The 20,526-nt window shown below is 40.7% G+C and overlaps 1 protein-coding gene and 1 long non-coding RNA gene across 2 annotated transcripts; one reads left to right on the top strand and one right to left on the bottom strand.

The window, feature by feature from the left end:
- Positions 1–39: 39 nt before the first annotated feature.
- LOC128902059 (uncharacterized) lies at positions 40–2,257 on the top strand. Its single transcript, XR_008463606.1, has 3 exons — positions 40–172; positions 1,546–1,663; positions 1,998–2,257. It is a non-coding gene; the product is annotated as an uncharacterized LOC128902059 (long non-coding RNA).
- Positions 2,258–4,059: 1,802 nt separating this feature from the next.
- LOC128908872 (uncharacterized protein C12orf50 homolog) lies at positions 4,060–18,971 on the bottom strand. Its single transcript, XM_054199860.1, has 9 exons — positions 18,844–18,971; positions 17,026–17,149; positions 14,895–15,056; positions 13,595–13,672; positions 13,391–13,504; positions 6,429–6,755; positions 5,391–5,480; positions 4,730–4,821; positions 4,060–4,125 (listed from the first exon to the last, which is right to left on the bottom strand). Exons 1-9 carry the CDS (start codon positions 18,895–18,897, stop codon positions 4,060–4,062), a joined length of 1,107 nt encoding a protein of 368 aa, XP_054055835.1. The 5' UTR covers positions 18,898–18,971.
- Positions 18,972–20,526: the final 1,555 nt, after the last annotated feature.

Below are 20,526 nucleotides of genomic sequence, written 5' to 3'. Positions count from 1 at the left end.
CCCGACGGGCAGGCAGCGGCGGCCCGGGGGCGGCGCAGGCGCAGGTCGTGCTGGTGGCTGGGCCGGCGGCGGGCGCCGCGGCCGGGGCCGTGAGCCGTCGGTGCGCGGTGCAGCGGAAGGTGCCGTGTTTGTTCGTGACCGAGGTGAAGGAGGAGCCAAGCGGGAGCGCCAGGTGGGCGGCCGGGGCCGGGGCTAGGCCCAGGTGGGGCTGGGTCCAGAGGGAGCCGCTGGTCCGCGGGTAGCGGCGCCGCACGGGGGGTCGGAGAGTGGGGAGAGGCATCATCGTAATCGACCGTGTCATCGCCGCTGCGGGGAGGGAACACTCTAGTGGCGAGAGGTTTCGCTGCAGACAGACCTTGAGCGAAATGCAGAGGGGGAGAGGTTGCATTCTCCCAAAATGGGTGAAAGGAAGGTAGTTTGGGTGCCGTTTTAGCTCTGTACGGCTCTTTACTTGGCAAGTGCATCTAGGTGTTATGTTTGCTTTTTCTAAGTGTAGGGAACATCCATGGCAAGGAATGATGCCACTCCAACATGCCCGCAGTGAGAGCTTGTGTAAAACCGTCCTGGCCTGTGAGCCTTGTGGGGAAAAAAATAAGCCTGTCTCTTCTTTTTTTTTTTTATTTTTTATTTTTTTGATGAAAGGGCAGTCAGGCATATGATAGAAGAATTCATTTGTGGCTGTAAGATGTGGAATACTTACCCAGGTGAAAGTAATGTAGCCCAATGTAAAAGGCAGTGTCAGGACAGGTTAGGATGGCATTCCACTGTCTAGCTGTAGGCCTCCAACTTGTGTCTCCTGATTTCAGTAGCAGCACCTCTTGCCGCCTGTCAGCTTCATGATGAACTTGAGTCCATCTGGGGGACTTTCTCCCGTTGGTGACTTCTGGATGGAAGAGCTAAAATGAGTGCCAGAACGTTATTAGCTTAATTGCTCAGCTCTCAGTTGTAACAATTGTCCCCTTAGAAATTTCGACGAGTTGTGACTGGATATTTGTTTCAGACCATAAGACCACTTATTTCCTTGCTTTTTTTAAGCAGAAAATTGTTTAGTTGAGAGCACTGATACTGGGTATTTAACAGCAGGGTGCTTTTGCCACCTTGCATTCCCCTGGTCTGTGTATTGCACTTACATGGTGCCATTGGCTTTCAGCTCTAAACTGCAAACTCAGAGCAGCTAGTCATGAATAATTTCTATTGACATTGTAATACAGGAAGGCACGTCTTAAAATTTTGACACTTTGAACTGGACCCCTTCCAGTTGATACGCATTATGCAAAGTGGAAGGCAATGTCATCTCTAAACACTGATCAAGAATGGAAAAGGAGAGAGTTTGCAAATAGATTGCCTTTGTTCTTTTGTCTCAGAGCACTTTCCAAACTGTCATGTCTTGAAGAAACAATGGTTTATTTAGATAGTTTTAGAAATCAGCAATATAATGTGTCATACTGGACTTACAGAGTCCAGCTGTAAGGAGCAAGAATCCATCTGGGAATAAGGCAGTAACATAGCCATGACAAGGGTTTAAAATGCTTGTCTTCTTTTCAGCCATTTAAAGTTTTGGCAACTGAAACTATAACTGGGAAGGCATTAGAGGCAGATGTATACAATGCAATTCCTACTGAAAAGGTGGACAGAACCTGCTGTTATGTAACTACCTATAAAGGTAATAAGGAAAATCCATATGCAGATTTCTCATGCTGACTAGAATCTTGTTTTACATAGTTTTAATTTTTATTGTATGATTTATTGGATTACAGCTGTTGTGAATATGTCTTATTAGTAAATCTTCTGTGCAAAGTAGAATTTTTATAATAAAAGGTGTCTTAATTTCCTTGAGAAAGATTAAAAGAAGTGTGGAGGTTGGGAGGAAGTGAGAAGACTTTGGTTTGTTGTATCTTGCCTTTAGCTGAAATTGTACGGAAACTTTGTAGGGGTTGTAATTGTAAGGATTCACCCAAGAAAGGCCAGGATTCAAACTTAACTCTCTTGCCTTTCAGGGTAGCATTTTCATAGCAATCTTGAAGGCTCACCTTGCAAGAACTAAGAGGACCCACTGCTAGTTCACTTTTCAAACTGGGCAACTGCAGTTGCTGTTAGGTCCCTGAGGGACACAGAAATGCAAGAAGGAAATGTCCCAGTGAAGTACAAACTACAGACTAAAGGTTTGGCCATTCATCTGAGCGACACAAGACAGAGGTTCTAATTTCTCCTTTCAAGACAGCTGTAAAATGTATTAATCGTCCTGAGGGTATCTTGTGAATGTAAATAATACACAACTTGTGTCTGCAGGAACTGTGGTCTTGGAAACAAACCTTTGGTACCACAAAGACAAACCTTATTCTTTGATTGTTTCTTGAACCAAGATCCTTGTGCCCAGTGTGTTCCTTACTGTGTCTCGTTCTTTGGATGGAGAAACTTGCTGCTCCCTGTCAGTACACAGTTAGCTGTAACTGCTCACATTGTTGGGGTTCACTGCTTTTTCTTGCTTCCATGACGTCCACTGCCACAGCTAAAGCAGAAAGAAGAGCATACGCTTGTGTCCCTAATTAACACCTCTGTTCTCACTCAGGTCCTAGCCTGCCTCTGAGGAAAATATATCTTGGGGGGGAAAAGTGGGAAGGCTGACAGATGTGTCCATGAGAAGCAGGTGTCGGTGGTTCGTAGCACCACCAGAAGTGCATGAGACTGGTGGTTTATTGGGGGGGAAAAAAAAAACAAAAAAGAAAAAAACAACAAAACCCACCATGCCTGGACTGGACGGACTAATCACCAGAGAACACCTGGACTGTACGCCATTGGTCTGCCAGTGGGAAGGGTGACACACGTGTAGGTGAGAAGCAGGTGCCAGTGACGCCATGGGCACACGGGGTACAAGGTTGGCTCAGTGGTGGTTACACCCAAGCTGGGGAAGAAGTAGAAAGACATTGAAACGACTGGAAGTCTTCTAGTCCCTCTAGGAGCCTGTCAGCTTGTTTGTAACTCAAGTATGAGGGGATGGTCCGAAGAGTAACTGCAAAGGAAAATACTGCATGGCTGAGCACTGGCCCTTTGTCACTGGAATAAAGTGATTTCTACAGGAATGGCTTCAGCTAAGGACAGAATGAAACTGCTCATTGGGACCACGGCGGGGAGTACTGGCCAGAGCTGTGCCTTAATGAGGCACAGAAGAAGGTACGGTCAGGAATAATTCAATCTGTATTGGGTTTGTGTGGCAAGGTTTTGGCAGTGGGGGACTATAGGGGTGGCTGCTGTGAGAAGCTGCTGGAAGCTTCCCCCACGTCCAATAGAGCCAATGCCAGCCGGCTCCAAGGCGGACCCACTACTGGCCAAGGCTGAGCTCATCAGAAATGGTGGTAGCACTTCTGTGATAACATCTTTAAGAAGGGGAAATATCTGCGGCACAAAGGCAGAATGAGGCTATTCCAACATGACTGTACTGGGAGCTTGTGTAAAACCATCCTGCTGTCCCCACGTGTGAGACTTGCTGGGTAGTGGTAGAGAGTGGTAACGTCTCCCCTCAGCCTCATTTTCTCAAGCCTAAACAACCCCCGTTCCCTCAGCCGCAGCACAGAACATCCCGCGCCTGCAGAGGCAAACGCTGCTGGGGATCATTCACCCCTCTGTGCAGAGGCCGCCGCTGGTTATGGAGTCAGGGGTAGGAACTGGAGAGAGGAAGACGTTTTGTTGATGTGAGGTGCAGAGGTTTCTCTTCTGAAGTACAAGGATGAGTTCAAAAAAGGCACACTTTTAGGATTGTCAATTCAATGTAGTCAAAGCTGAGTGGAATTTATTTTAACTAATTACAGCAACAAGCAATGGAAATAGTGTATATAAAGTATAATATATCTTTTTTTTTTTTAATTAGGTATATTTATTGTACTTTTGTGAATATACCAACTATTTTTTAAACACAAATTTCCATTTTGGTCAAATTCTAAATGTTTATAGTGTGCTTCCTACATCTTATTTTTGGAATTTTCAATTTTATCATCTTTTATTCTACAGTTGACAATTTCCTTACTTCAATTTAGATCTTTCTTGTAAATTGGCACGCTCGCTTCATCTCTTTCTCCTTTCTACATATTGTTCTCCTTTTCTATTCACGTCCGTGTCTTCTTGGCTCTGCTGTCAAAATAGATATACAGAACACTTGGTGCATAATTTATTAGAGTAAAACTATACGCTTTTTCAGAAACATTTTCAGAAGTAGACTTTCAATACGAGACACAAGACAGAGGTTCTAATTTCTGCTTTTGAGACAGCTGTAAAATGTATTAATCGTCCTGAGGGTATCTTGTGAATGTTTTGTAGCCTGAGTCCTTTTATGACTTTGGACCGCGGATGATCATCGTTCAGCTCTTGCAGATGCCTCACGAGCAAACAATCAATCAGAGAGACAAATAGATCACACTCCTGTCGTCTCTACTGTGCTTTGTCCAGTGCTACAGACCAAAACCCACTGCTTGTAGCTCCTCACTTTAAAGGCGGGTACCTATTTTGCGGTCGTATGTATAATACTGTAAACATTTAGAAATCACTCATTAGGCAAAATTACATGTTTGCAAACAATCAAAATCAAACTGCTCTTTCAGACTACTCAGCATTGCTCAGAATCTTGTGGGTTTTGGTTGGGGAAGGTTTAAGAGCAATTTTGCATTTTCTAGGTGGGGAGGGACATGCCACTTTTACTAAAAAGACTGAATTGTAAAAATTTCTATCAAACAGTCACCTGAGTGGTTGTTTTAAACTTCGAGAATGTTTTTGCATGTGGATTTCTTTTCCTCCAAGTTGGTGCATTATAAGATCCAGAAGTATATTTGTCTATAAAAAATTGTTTCTTAATTTCAGCTACACTTTCAGGAAAGACTGAGATGTGAATTAAATATTACATTAGCTGAAGTATCATTTAATGCGTCAGGTGAATCATACATCGTTTCTGAAATACAAGCTAATATGAAATACGGACTTTCTCTCTAGTACTTTAAAGATCATTTCTGATCTCGCAGCGTTTCCATCAGGCTCACAGGATGTTTCAAATGAGGGGATTCTTTCATGGGCATCGTTGACTTGAGCAAAGTGAATGTTCCTGTGTTGAAAATCTTACCAAAGGCATAATTTTTTTTTAAATTACACAAATTTTATTCCAATCTCCATTCTTATCTCTGCTTTTGAAAGCACTAGATGCAAGGCGATGTCATGTTTTTGTGTTACACAGCTGATTTTGCATCAGAATATGCCGACTAATGACTGTTTCCTGTAAAATTTGGTTAAAAATCATGGTTGTTAATACTCTGGTTTTCTGTTAATTCCATCTTAATTCCATTACTTCAAATTATTAATTCCATAATAATCCTAAACTTTTCAGTCTATACACAACATGTAAGTATTACCATAGTCTTCCATTTGGGTCCAAAATCTTCTATTTGTGTCTAGCTGATTCTTTGGTTTGGAGCTTTTCCGACCGTATGGCTCAGGTACTGCTGAAAAGAAAATGTAGAGAAAGTGGTGACAAAAATGCTGATGACCTATTTTTTGAAATGCTGTATCCTTTTTTAACCTGGAAATTTGATAAGATGTAGTCTTCACAGTAAGAATGTTCTCTCTGTAATCTCTGTACCAAGCTGTCCACATTAAATCAAAGCAAACGTTCAAAGAAACAAGACAAAACCCACCACTGTTCATCCCCAAGACGAAGCAGTGATGTTGGGATTCCTTTCACTTAACTTTATTCATCTGAAAGCAGAAGTTACTCTGTCTAAAGGAGGTTCCTTTTATTGGAAATTAAGACACGGAGTCACCTGAAGATGGAGTTTCAGCCCAGTTTAAGAGATGACTGAAACTGGCAAAATGAAATCACTTTCTTAAATGAGGATTATTTAAATTATTACCCTTTCATTTCTTGATGAACTGGCAGATGAAAAAATACAATGATCCAGAGAAACCATGGAAACAGAAAGTAGAAAGGCAAATAAAACCCAAGTGATAGACTAGATTGTGTATAGCCACATTAGCAAGTTAATAATAAAGAGAAATCCGAAACAGACTGCCAGAAAGAGAGATATAAGACTCAGAATCCCACTTGTAGGCCGCTTGTCAAATTTATAACATAGTGTGTGCTGTGAAGTGGACAGCAGAGTCTTTCAAAGATGGAAAAAAGATAACTGAAAATATGCTTCCTGCATGAATGGCAGGAAGAATGTTCATGAACATCCTGTCTGATTACTTGTAAAGCTTTATAAAGCTTTACATTTCTGTGCATGGATACTGCTGCAATCTACTCCTGAAAATTAGGCTGGATCAAATTTACTCTTGCCCATGTTTAGGCATAAATGACTTAACATTCACCTGCAGGGACAAAACTGAAAGCAGTACGACACAGAATGGCATATTTGAGGTATTTCAGGAATGCTGTAAAAGCAGGAACCCACCTGTAGATCTATTGAACTTTGGTTCTTGGGTGATGGTGACAGCACGGTAGACTACATATGCTGATCTGTGAGGTTCTGAAGAATGGAAATAAGTCTCTCTTGCAGTCTCCCTCACAAGCAGGAACCCACCTGTAGATCCACTGAACTTTGGTTCTTGGGTGACAGTACGGTAGACTACATATGCTGATCTGTGAGGTTCTGAAGAATGGAAATAAGTCTTTCCTCCAGTTTCTGTCACATAAGGAATAGAAGAACCAATTTCATCGTCCTCACTTTGACCCCTCTGTTGGTAACCTGGTTTTACTTTGGGGTCTGAAGTGTGAATTCCTAAAAGTAAAAAAACCAAACCTAAACAATAATGTTGCGCTATTACTCAAACTTGGCATATTGCAGGAGAATGGAGGCTGGAAGACAAGACATAAAAAATGTGGCATGTGGAGAGTCCATTCTAAATATGCGATGTCTATATTTGACACTAAGAACAGAAATTAATTAGGTAGTGCTAAATCATCTAGCAGTTTAGTAAATAAAAATAAATAAGCTAGTTGTTCTCTCAAAGTATCTTTGCCTGTTACTGTATTAGGTGAATTTCTTGGCTCCTCAGAAGTAAGCACTGGAAGGACATTTTTCTGTATTTACTTGTACTCTAATGTACAAATTGTTGATAAAGTATTTTTACTCATTGTTACTTGGTGGCAAAAAAAGTCCATTTATAGTACGAGGTTTGCTATGATGGAAGGCACAAGTGATCCTTACACAGCCTGAGGGCTGTGTTTCCCAGAAACAGGAGATGTTGCTGTACTTCTGCTGCAGAAGAACACAGATATTTTCTGATATTGTAAATAGAACAATAAAAACGGAGTAAATGTTTTAGTACATGGTGTACTGCTGTGAACATATGACTAAGGTTTTGTGGGACCACCTTCTGATATTTTAGAACATTGAAAGTTCTCTTTAAAGTTCTCTTCAGCTCCAGATACCTCTAAAGCTGTCTTGAGTTAGGTCAAGGGAGCTTCCATGATGTAAACCTGCTCCCAGATAAGAACAGGAGTAAAGCAGTCTACTTAGTGTACTGCAGGCTTTTCATGAGATGCTGGCAAGAAAAAAAATGTAGTAGTCACTTCATTGACCTGTGGCTGAGTTTCCTTTCCTGCACAATGGGACAATCAGGTCAATCTCAAATGAAGTCTGCTGTACGACTGCAAATCTTACACTAGTACTCTCTTACTCATAAAGGACATGCGTCTATAGGAGAATAAAGAGTAAGAAACAAAACCCAGACAGATTCCCAACAAAAACTGAAAAACTAAAAATTTGAGAACTTGTAATCCTTGTGCAGGCTTCTCAGGTGTGGATTTCAAAATGAGGAAAAAAAACACTTTTGTTCAAATTCCCTTTGGAAACATCAGCTTGGCAGAAGAAAGTCACTTTTGTTTTAGACTCAAAAATGTGTTTGAAGGCACTCGCTCCTTACTACCTTTATTTCCATATCTGTAAATCTGCAAAACAGATGTGAACATGTCCCCCATCTCCATTATGAGCACAAAGTGTCGCTGCCAAGAGGTTTTTCACAGTGACAGAGTGTGCACCTGGAACTCTGATGAGGAAAATGACTTTGTGGCTAAGTCACAGGAGATTCCCGTACCCTAGGGGTTGTCTTAAATGTGAATGTCCTCTTTTAGAACTTTTCCATTTTAATTAATGGGGCAGATGATACAGTAGTCCATGTAGAGCACTATTATGGTGACAAATATCAATGCAGGTTTATATCCTAGATGTGACTACATCCCGGCTGAAAGCTGTAAATGCCAGGTTGCCAGTTATTTCTTAATGAGTTTCTGTGTAATATTTTAAAGGGAGATGAAGTCACACTTGAAAATATTTCAATATTTGAGGGTAAGTTGCAGCCCGTTCCAGACATTAACAGCCAGGTAACAGCATCTCAAAACAACACCACTTTTGGACTGTAGTCAGTACAGCTGGGCCATCCCTTGAGACAAGCTGGGGTCTGGAGCCAAAACCCCTCTCCCAGGAACTAATGCCTGAATCCCCAATGCTGGAACAGATGCAATAACAAAGAGCCTTACACCCACCCCTGGATTTGCACCAGGTGTAATATAAACACTTCTTTGAAGGACAAACCCATTTTGAAGGACTTAATTTGAAACAACTGATTTTGCAGAAATTCAGGTAGTTGCTATAAGCAGAAATTATAAACATAGCCTGTTTATTCCGAATGAATCTAAGGCTGATTCAATAAGAAAGTGATGAGCGATCTTTAGGGGCGATTTCCAACGTAGGTGTTCCTTGAGTATCGGAACCCAGTTCACAGGAGAAATTGTCCATAGTTTAGATGATCATTAGCTCACACATCCAAAAATCAGGTATTTCGATCTACAGATGCAGCCGTGAGCCAGAGTGACATAGCACCTTCTAACTTTACATAACAGACCTCCCTTTCAACACAGATATATCGAGAAAATCAAGGATACAAACCACTCTACAATCTACATCATTTACCTGTGCATGGGGGGAATAAAAATGGAAATTGCGGCCATTCCCAGCTGAGGCCATCTTCACCTCTTGTGCTTCTCCTCCACTCTCTTAATACCGGCAAAACATGCATGAAAATGTTAAAGCAATCAACATTCAAGGGAATCATAATCTTATCCTGATCAGAGTAGTTTTCTTTCAAAAACTGGACCTTCAGACTTTACCTCTGCTTCTTTTTTGAAACAAAACCCCAGCTGACAGTGAAATACCCTTGAACGAAGGAGATGGTACCTTCACCAGGCTTGCTGAACCAATGAAGGCAGTTGATAGCAGTAACGAATTTCCTCAGTTGCATGGTTGCCAACCACTCCTCCAGCCCGTGACATCAGCATGATGGTGCTATGGGACCTGTCCCATTTGAACATCCTCCTTTATCTCCATTGGTTCAGAGTAAAGTACGGAAAATCAGACCGTTTCTAAGCGGTCTCCTATTCTGGTGTTTCTTTACCATAAAATGGAACAAACCCATTTGGTGCGCCGTAAATAATACACAACTTGTGTCTGCAGGAACTGTGGTCTTGGAAACAAACCTTTGGTACCACAAAGACAAACCTTATTCTTTGATTGTTTCTTGAACCAAGATCCTTGTGCCCAGTGTGTTCCTTACTGTGTCTCGTTCTTTGGATGGAGAAGCTTGCTGCTCCCTGTCAGTACACAGTTAGCTGTAACTGCTCACATTGTTGGGGTTCACTGCTTTTTCTTGCTTCCATGACGTCCACTGCCACAGCTAAAGCAGAAAGAAGAGCATACGCTTGTGTCCCTAATTAACACCTCTGTTCTCACTCAGGTCCTAGCCTGCCTCTGAGGAAAATATATCTTGGGGGGGAAAAGTGGGAAGGCTGACAGATGTGTCCATGAGAAGCAGGTGTCGGTGGTTCGTAGCACCACCAGAAGTGCATGAGACTGGTGGTTTATTGGGGGGGAAAAAAAAAAACAAAAAAGAAAAAAACAACAAAACCCACCATGCCTGGACTGGACGGACTAATCACCAGAGCACACCTGGACTGTAAGCCATTGGTCTGCCAGTGGGAAGGGTGACACACGTGTAGGTGAGAAGCAGGTGCCAGTGACGCCATGGGCACACGGGGTACAAGGTTGGCTCAGTGGTGGTTACACCCAAGCTGGGGAAGAAGTAGAAAGACATTGAAACGACTGGAAGTCTTCTAGTCCCTCTAGGAGCCTGTCAGCTTGTTTGTAACTCAAGTATGAGGGGATGGTCCGAAGAGTAACTGCAAAGGAAAATACTGCATGGCTGAGCACTGGCCCTTTGTCACTGGAATAAAGTGATTTCTACAGGAATGGCTTCAGCTAAGGACAGAATGAAACTGCTCATTGGGACCACGGCGGGGAGTACTGGCCAGAGCTGTGCCTTAATGAGGCACAGAAGAAGGTACGGTCAGGAATAATTCAATCTGTATTGGGTTTGTGTGGCAAGGTTTTGGCAGTGGGGGACTATAGGGGTGGCTGCTGTGAGAAGCTGCTGGAAGCTTCCCCCATGTCCAATAGAGCCAATGCCAGCCGGCTCCAAGGCGGACCCACTACTGGCCAAGGCTGAGCTCATCAGAAATGGTGGTAGCACTTCTGTGATAACATCTTTAAGAAGGGGAAATATCTGCGGCACAAAGGCAGAATGAGGCTATTCCAACATGACTGTACTGGGAGCTTGTGTAAAACCATCCTGCTGTCCCCACGTGTGAGACTTGCTGGGTAGTGGTAGAGAGTGGTAACGTCTCCCCTCAGCCTCATTTTCTCAAGCCTAAACAACCCCCGTTCCCTCAGCCGCAGCACAGAACATCCCGCGCCTGCAGAGGCAAACGCTGCTGGGGATCATTCACCCCTCTGTGCAGAGGCCGCCGCTGGTTATGGAGTCAGGGGTAGGAACTGGAGAGAGGAAGACGTTTTGTTGATGTGAGGTGCAGAGGTTTCTCTTCTGAAGTACAAGGATGAGTTCAAAAAAGGCACACTTTTAGGATTGTCAATTCAATGTAGTCAAAGCTGAGTGGAATTTATTTTAACTAATTACAGCAACAAGCAATGGAAATAGTGTATATAAAGTATAATATATCTTTTTTTTTTTTAATTAGGTATATTTATTGTACTTTTGTGAATATACCAACTATTTTTTAAACACAAATTTCCATTTTGGTCAAATTCTAAATGTTTATAGTGTGCTTCCTACATCTTATTTTTGGAATTTTCAATTTTATCATCTTTTATTCTACAGTTGACAATTTCCTTACTTCAATTTAGATCTTTCTTGTAAATTGGCACGCTCGCTTCATCTCTTTCTCCTTTCTACATATTGTTCTCCTTTTCTATTCACGTCCGTGTCTTCTTGGCTCTGCTGTCAAAATAGATATACAGAACACTTGGTGCATAATTTATTAGAGTAAAACTATACGCTTTTTCAGAAACATTTTCAGAAGTAGACTTTCAATACGAGACACAAGACAGAGGTTCTAATTTCTGCTTTCGAGACAGCTGTAAAATGTATTAATCGTCCTGAGGGTATCTTGTGAATGTTTTGTAGCCTGAGTCCTTTTATGACTTTGGACCGCGGATGATCATCGTTCAGCTCTTGCAGATGCCTCACGAGCAAACAATCAATCAGAGAGACAAATAGATCACACTCCTGTCGTCTCTACTGTGCTTTGTCCAGTGCTACAGACCAAAACCCACTGCTTGTAGCTCCTCACTTTAAAGGCGGGTACCTATTTTGCGGTCGTATGTATAATACTGTAAACATTTAGAAATCACTCATTAGGCAAAATTACATGTTTGCAAACAATCAAAATCAAACTGCTCTTTCAGACTACTCAGCATTGCTCAGAATCTTGTGGGTTTTGGTTGGGGAAGGTTTAAGAGCAATTTTGCATTTTCTAGGTGGGGAGGGACATGCCACTTTTACTAAAAAGACTGAATTGTAAAAATTTCTATCAAACAGTCACCTGAGTGGTTGTTTTAAACTTCGAGAATGTTTTTGCATGTGGATTTCTTTTCCTCCAAGTTGGTGCATTATAAGATCCTGAAGTGTATTTGTCTATAGCAAAAAAAAGATACACTGTTTTTTTAATTTCAGCTACAATTTCAGAATTCTATATGGTTGAATTTATTGTATTTTCAAGATGCATGTCATCATAGTACCTAAAACCTCATAGGCCTCAACTGAAGAAATGCTTTGGGGAAATATCTCTATCCTTTCCTCTCAATGTATCTAATGATAAATAAATACATACATTAAAAGATATTTATTCATATATTTGTTACTTATTCCCTCATCTGTTGTCTAAATATATCTAAATACTTGCCAGAAATAGCTTATCAAAGCTATTTTAATAACAAACAATTTAAATGTAGAAATCACAAGAAAATAATTTTGCCCAATTCTATTGAACAATTTAGGCTGTCAAAAGCAGTCAGTCAAAAAAGCATGACAAGGAGACAATTTTTCCATTCCCATTTTTTTATTAGCATAACAATCCTCCTACTCAAATCTGTTTTACATAGAATAGTGTTACGAAGATTTTATCCCTGAAATATGTTTTTATTAAACGTAGCAGGTCATATTTCTGTCCATCAATTTTTTATATACTGATTACTCAGGTGTCTTTTTATATTAAGAGCATAACTCTATCCTAAAATGGAATTATATTATTACGTATTCAGTAAAAAAAACTAATACAGATTTTTTCAGTCATGCCACTTGGTCAAGAATGAAGGAGAAACATAATAAGGGAGGTAAATATTCATTTGTATTCTTTTGACTTTAATTATGTTGGATAAAGCCCAACATTCAAAACCAAATGGCACTCACTTCTTACTATCTTTTAAAAGACACTTATAGGGGGTATTTATTTAATCTAAATTTAATTACAGAAAACATTGATTTATCACTACATTTCGTCATGTAGACACTGAAGGGCGCAGAGCACCTCTGGGAAAATGATCCATCTCACCCGTCTTTGGAATTATCACAGGATAGCCCCATAAGAGTGCCTGTCTCTATTTACAACAGAGAGCCTCGATGAGAAATTTAAACTACATTCATAACCTTAGGATGGTTGAAATTAGACTACATAAATCTTGATCATGAAGAAAAACTAAATGAACCACCTGTGTTGTGTATCTCAAGAAAGTATACATTAGGTTAATAGCCCATTTCTACCTTTCCCATCTACAATCAATACAGGTAGTCACCACGTGTGTGACACCATATATTTATATATACTTTTTTATATATATATATGGGGAAAAATGAATGAAGTATTTTTATGCTCTTTGTCATATGCTATCTTTAATTGTCACTAAATAAAAAAGCAGGGAGGAGGGGAAAACTATATAGTAGTTTCTCCCTGTAACAGCAATTTAAAAAGTGATAAACATTGTCCAAGAAGATGAAAAGTACTTGCCTTTCTGCAAGTTTTGCTCGGTGGCTTCCAAGGGTAACAGCACATTTTCCTGAGGTGAAGACACAGTTTTTGTTGATTGGTGTTCGTGAGGGTACTGGATCCTGTAATACTCTCCTAAACATATCCCAAGAGGTAAAAAAACACCAAAGTTTATTATATTGGCAACACTGCTACTTAGGAAAGAGTGACTATTTTCATATTTACCAGATTTAAACCATATTTCCTTTATTGCTTTTTCCTCTTCAATATCTTCAGCAGTCCTAGGCACCCAATTAGGAACATCTGTGGGAAATATTTTTAAAAGATCACTGGGCATCTGTACAAAGATCTTCAACAATTTTTAATAATCAAATACCATAATGAATTTCATTTTGGTTACGGGGTTTTTTTCATGACTGCAAGCTCTGCTTCTCGACAGAAATACGAATTCCTTCATATTAGGTATTTCCAAGTACAATGGAATTGCAGGTATAATACATATTAAGAAGCTAAAGCCTCTGCCCAAAGTAACTGTGCTGTAATGTCTGCTGGCAGAGCTGGTGAAGCGAGTGCTCCTTATCTGTCTCAGTTAAGGCTATTAAGGTTACCAAAGCCCTAATTTTTGTATTGTTTATTGAGAGAGAGAGCAGTTTAAATTCATGTGGCTTAGTCAGACTGAAGCCGAGTTAGGAAGCACTAACAGGACTCCCTGCCAGCCAAGCCGAAGGGCAGAGGGAAAGCCAAAAGCAGCTCGGGGCTGCATGAGAACCAGCACAGTAATTTGCAGAGTGCACGCATGAGAGTAGGTCGTTCTCTCACGTTCACTCTCTGAGAAGGTTCAATTCATTCCTTCCCTCTGAGTCTGTCATCTCTAAGAGAGATACAGTCAACAGTTTAACTACATTTAAAAAATTAAACGTTATATATATATGTGTGTATATATATATATAAAAAAATTCAGTTAAACTAGTGAGGAGTTTTGTATGGATTCTCTTTGCTAGGTTTAAGGATAACTGCTTTTATAAAATGAGGCTGCCCACAGAGTTTAGGATATTAGTGGAACAAATTATTTAAGTTGAAGTCACACAACTATCTTTTACAAACCTGTGACTCCACTTTCAGTGATAAGTGTGTACAGCCCTGTGCGAAAGTTTGTTTCCCAGAAAAGAAGTACCTCCTAAACTTGTAATTTTGTCCCTGGATTTTGTGAAATTTTGAAGAGTATTTGATGGCCATCTGAACGTGTACCACATTTAAGCTCTGTTTAATGAAAAAGAGGTATGTGAATTATACCACTATTGAAATATACGTTTCACAGGAGTTAGAAATCTATATTGCCTCACTCACATCAGGTGACTACCAGTTCTAATATTTTGGGGATTAGCTGGAAAGTATTTCAAAAACTTGTCAGCAACTCTTTTCTAAAAATGGAATGGTTATTATAATAAATCAGTTGTCAAGTACACTGCAAGAGTTGAAAAAAACACATTCTACTTCTTTGCAAAAGAAAGAAAAAACTGTTTACAGTTCTCTTCCTCTTCACTGTCCTCTTCATCCTCTTTATTGTTGAGGCTTATAATCAGTGGAGGGTGAATTTGTCTTGAAGTATACTCTTGACTTCTGAGTGACTCTTGACGATGGGCCGGATGTAGAATCCCTTCTTGGACATTCTGTTGCAAAGGGGCATCTGCAGAAAAGAACATTATTTTATTAGGAGGGAGATAGAATATCAAATTCAGGTTCAGACCAGCAGGTATAGTTTTGAAATCACTATCATACTGAAGGAATCATTAAATAGGCAGATCGTTCCTTTTAGGAAAAATCTTCTGCGGATGTTGGCAAAAGAGCATCTTCCAACTACAGAAAGTATGAAAAACTAGATATTTACAAAATAGGGAAACATGATTAGTAATACCTGGGCTGAAGTGAGTAAATGAGACTAGGACCCCGCCTGTGAAAATATATTAAAGATGCTGAATAATAGGCAGGCCTGTATCACTCCTTATGGCAGCAGTTATGAAGAATTTAGCATTGCTAAGAACAAGATTACACTTTTTTAGCTTGTAGACTTTTTTCGTATCAATTGTCAGAATGACAACTCTTTTTACTAAGTAAAAATGTAGATTTTGAGAAAGAATATGAAGTTCGCGAAAATAATTTACACTTAATTAGAAGAGAATCAGAAAAGAGATTCTTTTCATTAGAAATTTATATCTACCCATGAGATTTGCAGCAAAAATATTTCAGTACTGGAATAGCATTTTCTGAGGGCCAGGAAACGCAGTGGATTGAAAATAAAAATGATGAAGAATGGTGAGTCTATTTGTATTGTTCTACCTGACCTATTTGCAACTACAGATAAAATCAGGATTCTGTGCATTATATTAAAAATATTGAAGTTAGGTGTTTTCCAGCTTTAAAGACATAAGATGAAGCATGGGTATTTTCTTCCATTCCGGTTCTTTTTATTCTTGTGCATCTCTTGCTTGCCTATAAGCAGCATGTGTATCATACTGAAACCATTTTAAGAACACTCCTGCAGATCAGATTTGTTGTACCTCATGCAAGAGAAAGTAAGATACAACACTTTCACTTTATAGAGCATTTTTCACTGTCCAGAATAGGGTGTTATTAGCTCTGGGTAGTGTAAGCTAAATTAGACTTAAATTAGTTTCACAAGATTTCTAAGTGTTAAAATGACTAATTGCAGTTTTAATATTTACAATGTTATTGTGGAGCACATGGAAAAGGTGTTTCCTTCTGACTAGAGATCTTTCTGGACTTCTCTTATGACACCTGTCCCCAGCACATGAACAGCTATATTTTAGTCCACTTTCTTGCATCTGTGATGACTCATGCTGACTTGCTCTCGTTCCTGCCTTCCACCAGATTTCTGACATCTGTCTTGGTTCCCTGCCCCAGACTCTTACCAGCTGTCAACCAGGACTCCTGGTAGGCAAGAGCTCCTCTTAGAAAGGACTGAGGAAAAAACCCTACCTGTAACAGTGTTTTTTCCCATAAATATCTGACTTTCAGATATTGTACTGCCTTACACACTATTCTCTCCTTCAGTAGCCTGCATCCAGTGTTCAGGCCTCCAAAAGTTATTCAAAACAGTGAACTGGAAATACACCTGCACACACAGCACTGTAATCTGATGTTATCTATACAAGGGGGGGTCTCATCCATGTAACATGTGGTGCTCTATCAACAGATATTGCTGCTAGTGGCCCTACCAACCTCCTCCCCGCACCATACACACACTACTTTTCATTTCTCTTCAACTTTCCTGCCTACTAACCATTTGCACTCCTAGAGAGATTTAATCTTGTAAATACCCAACTCAAGCAACATTTTTACTCTATGGATCTTAGCAACCGGCATAGCCATTTGTGACTTTATGTCACTGATAGTTATGAAAATTCGTAACATGACAGCTAAGAAAGTTCACATGGCAACCCTATTCAAACGCCAACACAATTCCTTTCTTTGCCTCCAACTTGTTGGGATAGCAGATCATGCCTGGTTGATTTCCCATGCTACATTTCTTGACCTTAAAAGAGATCACAAAAGCACTGGAAGTAAGCACCGGAAGGACATTTTCGTGTGTTTACTTACGCTAATGTACAAATTGTTGATAAAGTATTTTTACTCACTGTTACTTGGTGGCAAAAAATGTCCATTTATAGTACGAGGTTTGCTATGATGGAAAGCACAAGTGATCCTTACACAGCCTGAGGGCTGTGTTTCCCAGAAACAGGAGATGTTGCTGTACTGCTGCTGCAGAAGAACACAGATATTTTCTGATATTGTAAATCGAACAATAAAAATGAATAAATGTTTTAGTACATGGTGTACTGCTGTGAACATATGACTAAGGTTTTGTGGGACCACCTTCTGATATTTTAGAACATTGAAAGTTCTCTTTAAAGTTCTCTTTAGCTCCAGATACCTCTAAAGCTGTCTTGAGTTAGGTCAAGGGAGCTTCCATGATGTAAACCTGCTCCCAGATAAGAACAGGAGTAAAGCAGTCTACTTAGTGTACTGCAGGCTTTTCATGAGATGCTGGCAAGAAAAAAAATGTAGTAGTCACTTCATTGACCTGTGGCTGAGTTTCCTTTCCTGCACAATGGGACAATCAGGTCAATCTCAAATGAAGTCTGCTGTACGACTGCAAATCTTACACTAGTACTCTCTTACTCATAAAGGACATGCGTCTATAGGAGAATAAAGAGTAAGAAACAAAACCCAGAAAGATTCCCAACAAAAACTGAAAAACTAAAAATTAGGGAATTGATGGTCTGAGATGACTGTCATTACACTCCTTAGACCATCTCCAAGCTGTTTTTAGAGATGAGCAACAGAAGCCTAATGGGGAAAAAATAATACCTATGTGGATTTGCTAAATTATTAGTTTAATTATTGCTGCTTTACTCATACATATAGTCACACTACTGCTCTCCCTCTACTGCTCAGTATGTTGCCAGCTAAAAAGTCTGCACATTCACAAGGGGAGTCAATTCTGTTAGTCATACTTAAATTATTTTTTTTTTATCTCTGCCTTATGAAAGTTTACAGATTTTGGCATCGTCTCTGATAATGCAATTCACTTATCTTTATAAACTGAGGTATATACCGCAAGCATAAGAAAAAATCTTAATTCAAAAGAGGGAAGTGCTCAATAACCATTACCATGAACATATAAACTCAAGTTTATATCCTGCATATGAACTACATCCCGGCTGAAAGCTGTAAATGCCAGGTTGCCAGTTATTTCTTAATGAGTTTCTGTGTAATATTTTAAAGGCAGATGAAGTCACACCTGAAAATATTTCAATATTTGAGGGTAAGTTGCAGCCCGTTCCAGACATTAACAGCCAGGTAACAGCATCTCAAAACAACACCACTTTTGGACTGTAGTCAGTACAGCTGGGCCATCCCTTGAGACACGCTGGGGTCTGGAGCCAAAACCCCTCTCCCAGGAACTAATGCCTGAATCCCCAATGTTGGAACAGATGCAATAACAAAGAGCCTTACACCCACCCCTGGATTTGCACCAGGTGTAATGTAAACACTTCTTTGAAGGACAAACCCATTTTGAAGGACTTAATTTAAAACAACTGTCTTTGCAAAAACTCAGGTAGTTGCTATAAGCAGAAATTATAAACATAGCCTATTTATTCCGAATGAATCTAAGGCTGATTCAATAAGAAAGTGATGAGTGATCTTTAGGGGTGATTTCCAACGTAGGTGTTCCTTGAGTATCGGAACCCAGTTCACAGGAGAAATTGTCCATAGTTTAGATGATCATTAGCTCACACATCCAAAAATCAGGTATTTTCATCTACAGATGCAGCCGTGACGCAGAGAGAGTGACATAGCACCTTTTAACTTTACATAACAGACCGCCCTTTCAACACAGATATATCAAGAAAATCAAGGATACAAACCACTCTACAATCTACATCATTTACCTGTGCATGGGGGGAATAAAAATGGCAATCACGGTCATTCCCAGCTGAGGCCATCTTCACCTCTCATACTTCTTCTCCACCCTATTAATACCGGCAGAACAAGTACGAAAACGTTAAAGCTGTCAACATTCGGGCAAATTGTAATCTTATCCTGAACACGGTAGTTTTCTTTCAAAAACTGGACCTTCAGAACTTTACCTCTGCTTCTTTTTTGAAACAAAACCCCAGCTGACAGTGAAATACCCTTGAACGAAGGAGATGGTACCTCCACCAGGCTTGCTGAACCAATGAAGGCAGTTGATAGCCGGTATAGAATGTTCCATTTCCATAGTTCCATGGTTGCCAACCACTCCTCCAGCTTGTGACATCAGCATGATGGTGCTATGGGACCTGTCCCATTTGAACATCCTCCTTTATCTCCATTGGTTCAGAGTAAAGTACGGAAAATCAGACCGTTTCTAAGCGGTCTCCTATTCTGGTGTTTCTTTACCATAAAATGGAACAAACCCATTTGGTGCGCCGTAAATAATACACAACTTGTGTCTGCAGGAACTGTGGTCTTGGAAACAAACCTTTGGTACCACAAAGACAAACCTTATTCTTTGACTGTTTCTTGAACCAAGATCCTTGTGCCCAGTGTGTTCCTTACTGTGTCTCAGTCTGTGGATGGAGAAACTTGCTGCTCCCTGTCAGTACACTGTTAGCTGTAACTGCTCACATTGTTGGGGTTCACTGCTTTTTCTTGCTTCCATGACGTCCACTGCCACAGCTAAAGCAGAAAGAAGAGCATACGCTTGTGTCCCTAATTAACACCTCTGTTCTCACTCAGGTCCTAGCCTGCCTCTGAGGAAAATATGTCTTGGGGGGGAAAAGTGGGAAGGCTGACAGATGTGTCCATGAGCAGCAGGTGTCGGTGGTTCGTAGCACCACCAGAAGTGCATGAGACTGGTGGTTTATTGGGGGGGAAAAAAAAAAACAAAAAAGAAAAAAACAACAAAACCCACCATGCCTGGACTGGACGGACTAATCACCAGAGCACACCTGGACTGTACGCCATTGGTTTGCCAGTGGGAAGGGTGACACACATGTAGGTGAGAAGCAGGTGCCAGTGACGCCATGGGCACACGGGGTACAAGGTTGGCTCAGTGGTGGTTACACCCGAGCTGGGGAAGAAGTAGAAAGACATTGAAACGACTGGAAGTCTTCTAGTCCCTCTAGGAGCCTGTCAGCTTGTTTGTAACTCAAGTATGAGGGGATGGTCCGAAGAGTAACTGCAAAGGAAAATACTGCATGGCTGAGCACTGGCCCTTTGTCACTGGAATAAAGTGATTTCTACAGGAATGGCTTCGGCTAAGGACAGAATGGAACTGCTCACTGGACTAAGGTAGGGAGTACTGGTGAGAGCTGTGAACAGAGAACTGACATGGAAAGGCTCCCACAGTTCTGTAAGCCCTACAACTGTGTAGGGCACACAGGGGAAATAAGTAAAGCTGTACCTAAATAAGGCACAGAAGATGGTATGGTCAGGAAGAATTCATTCTGTATTGGGTTTGCGTGGCAAGGTTTTGGTAGTGGGCGACGTACAGGGGTGGCTTCTGTGAGAAGCTGCTAGAAGCTTCCCCCATGTCCCACAGAGCCAATGCCAGATGGCTCCATGACACCCTGCTCCAGACAGAGAAGTTC

The sequence above is a fragment of the Rissa tridactyla genome, chromosome 1 (genome assembly GCF_028500815.1).
Source record: "Rissa tridactyla isolate bRisTri1 chromosome 1, bRisTri1.patW.cur.20221130, whole genome shotgun sequence".
Taxonomy (NCBI): Eukaryota; Metazoa; Chordata; class Aves; order Charadriiformes; family Laridae; genus Rissa; species Rissa tridactyla.
The sequence above is the reverse complement of the archived record's forward strand: the minus strand, read 5'-3'. Positions and strand labels throughout refer to the sequence as shown.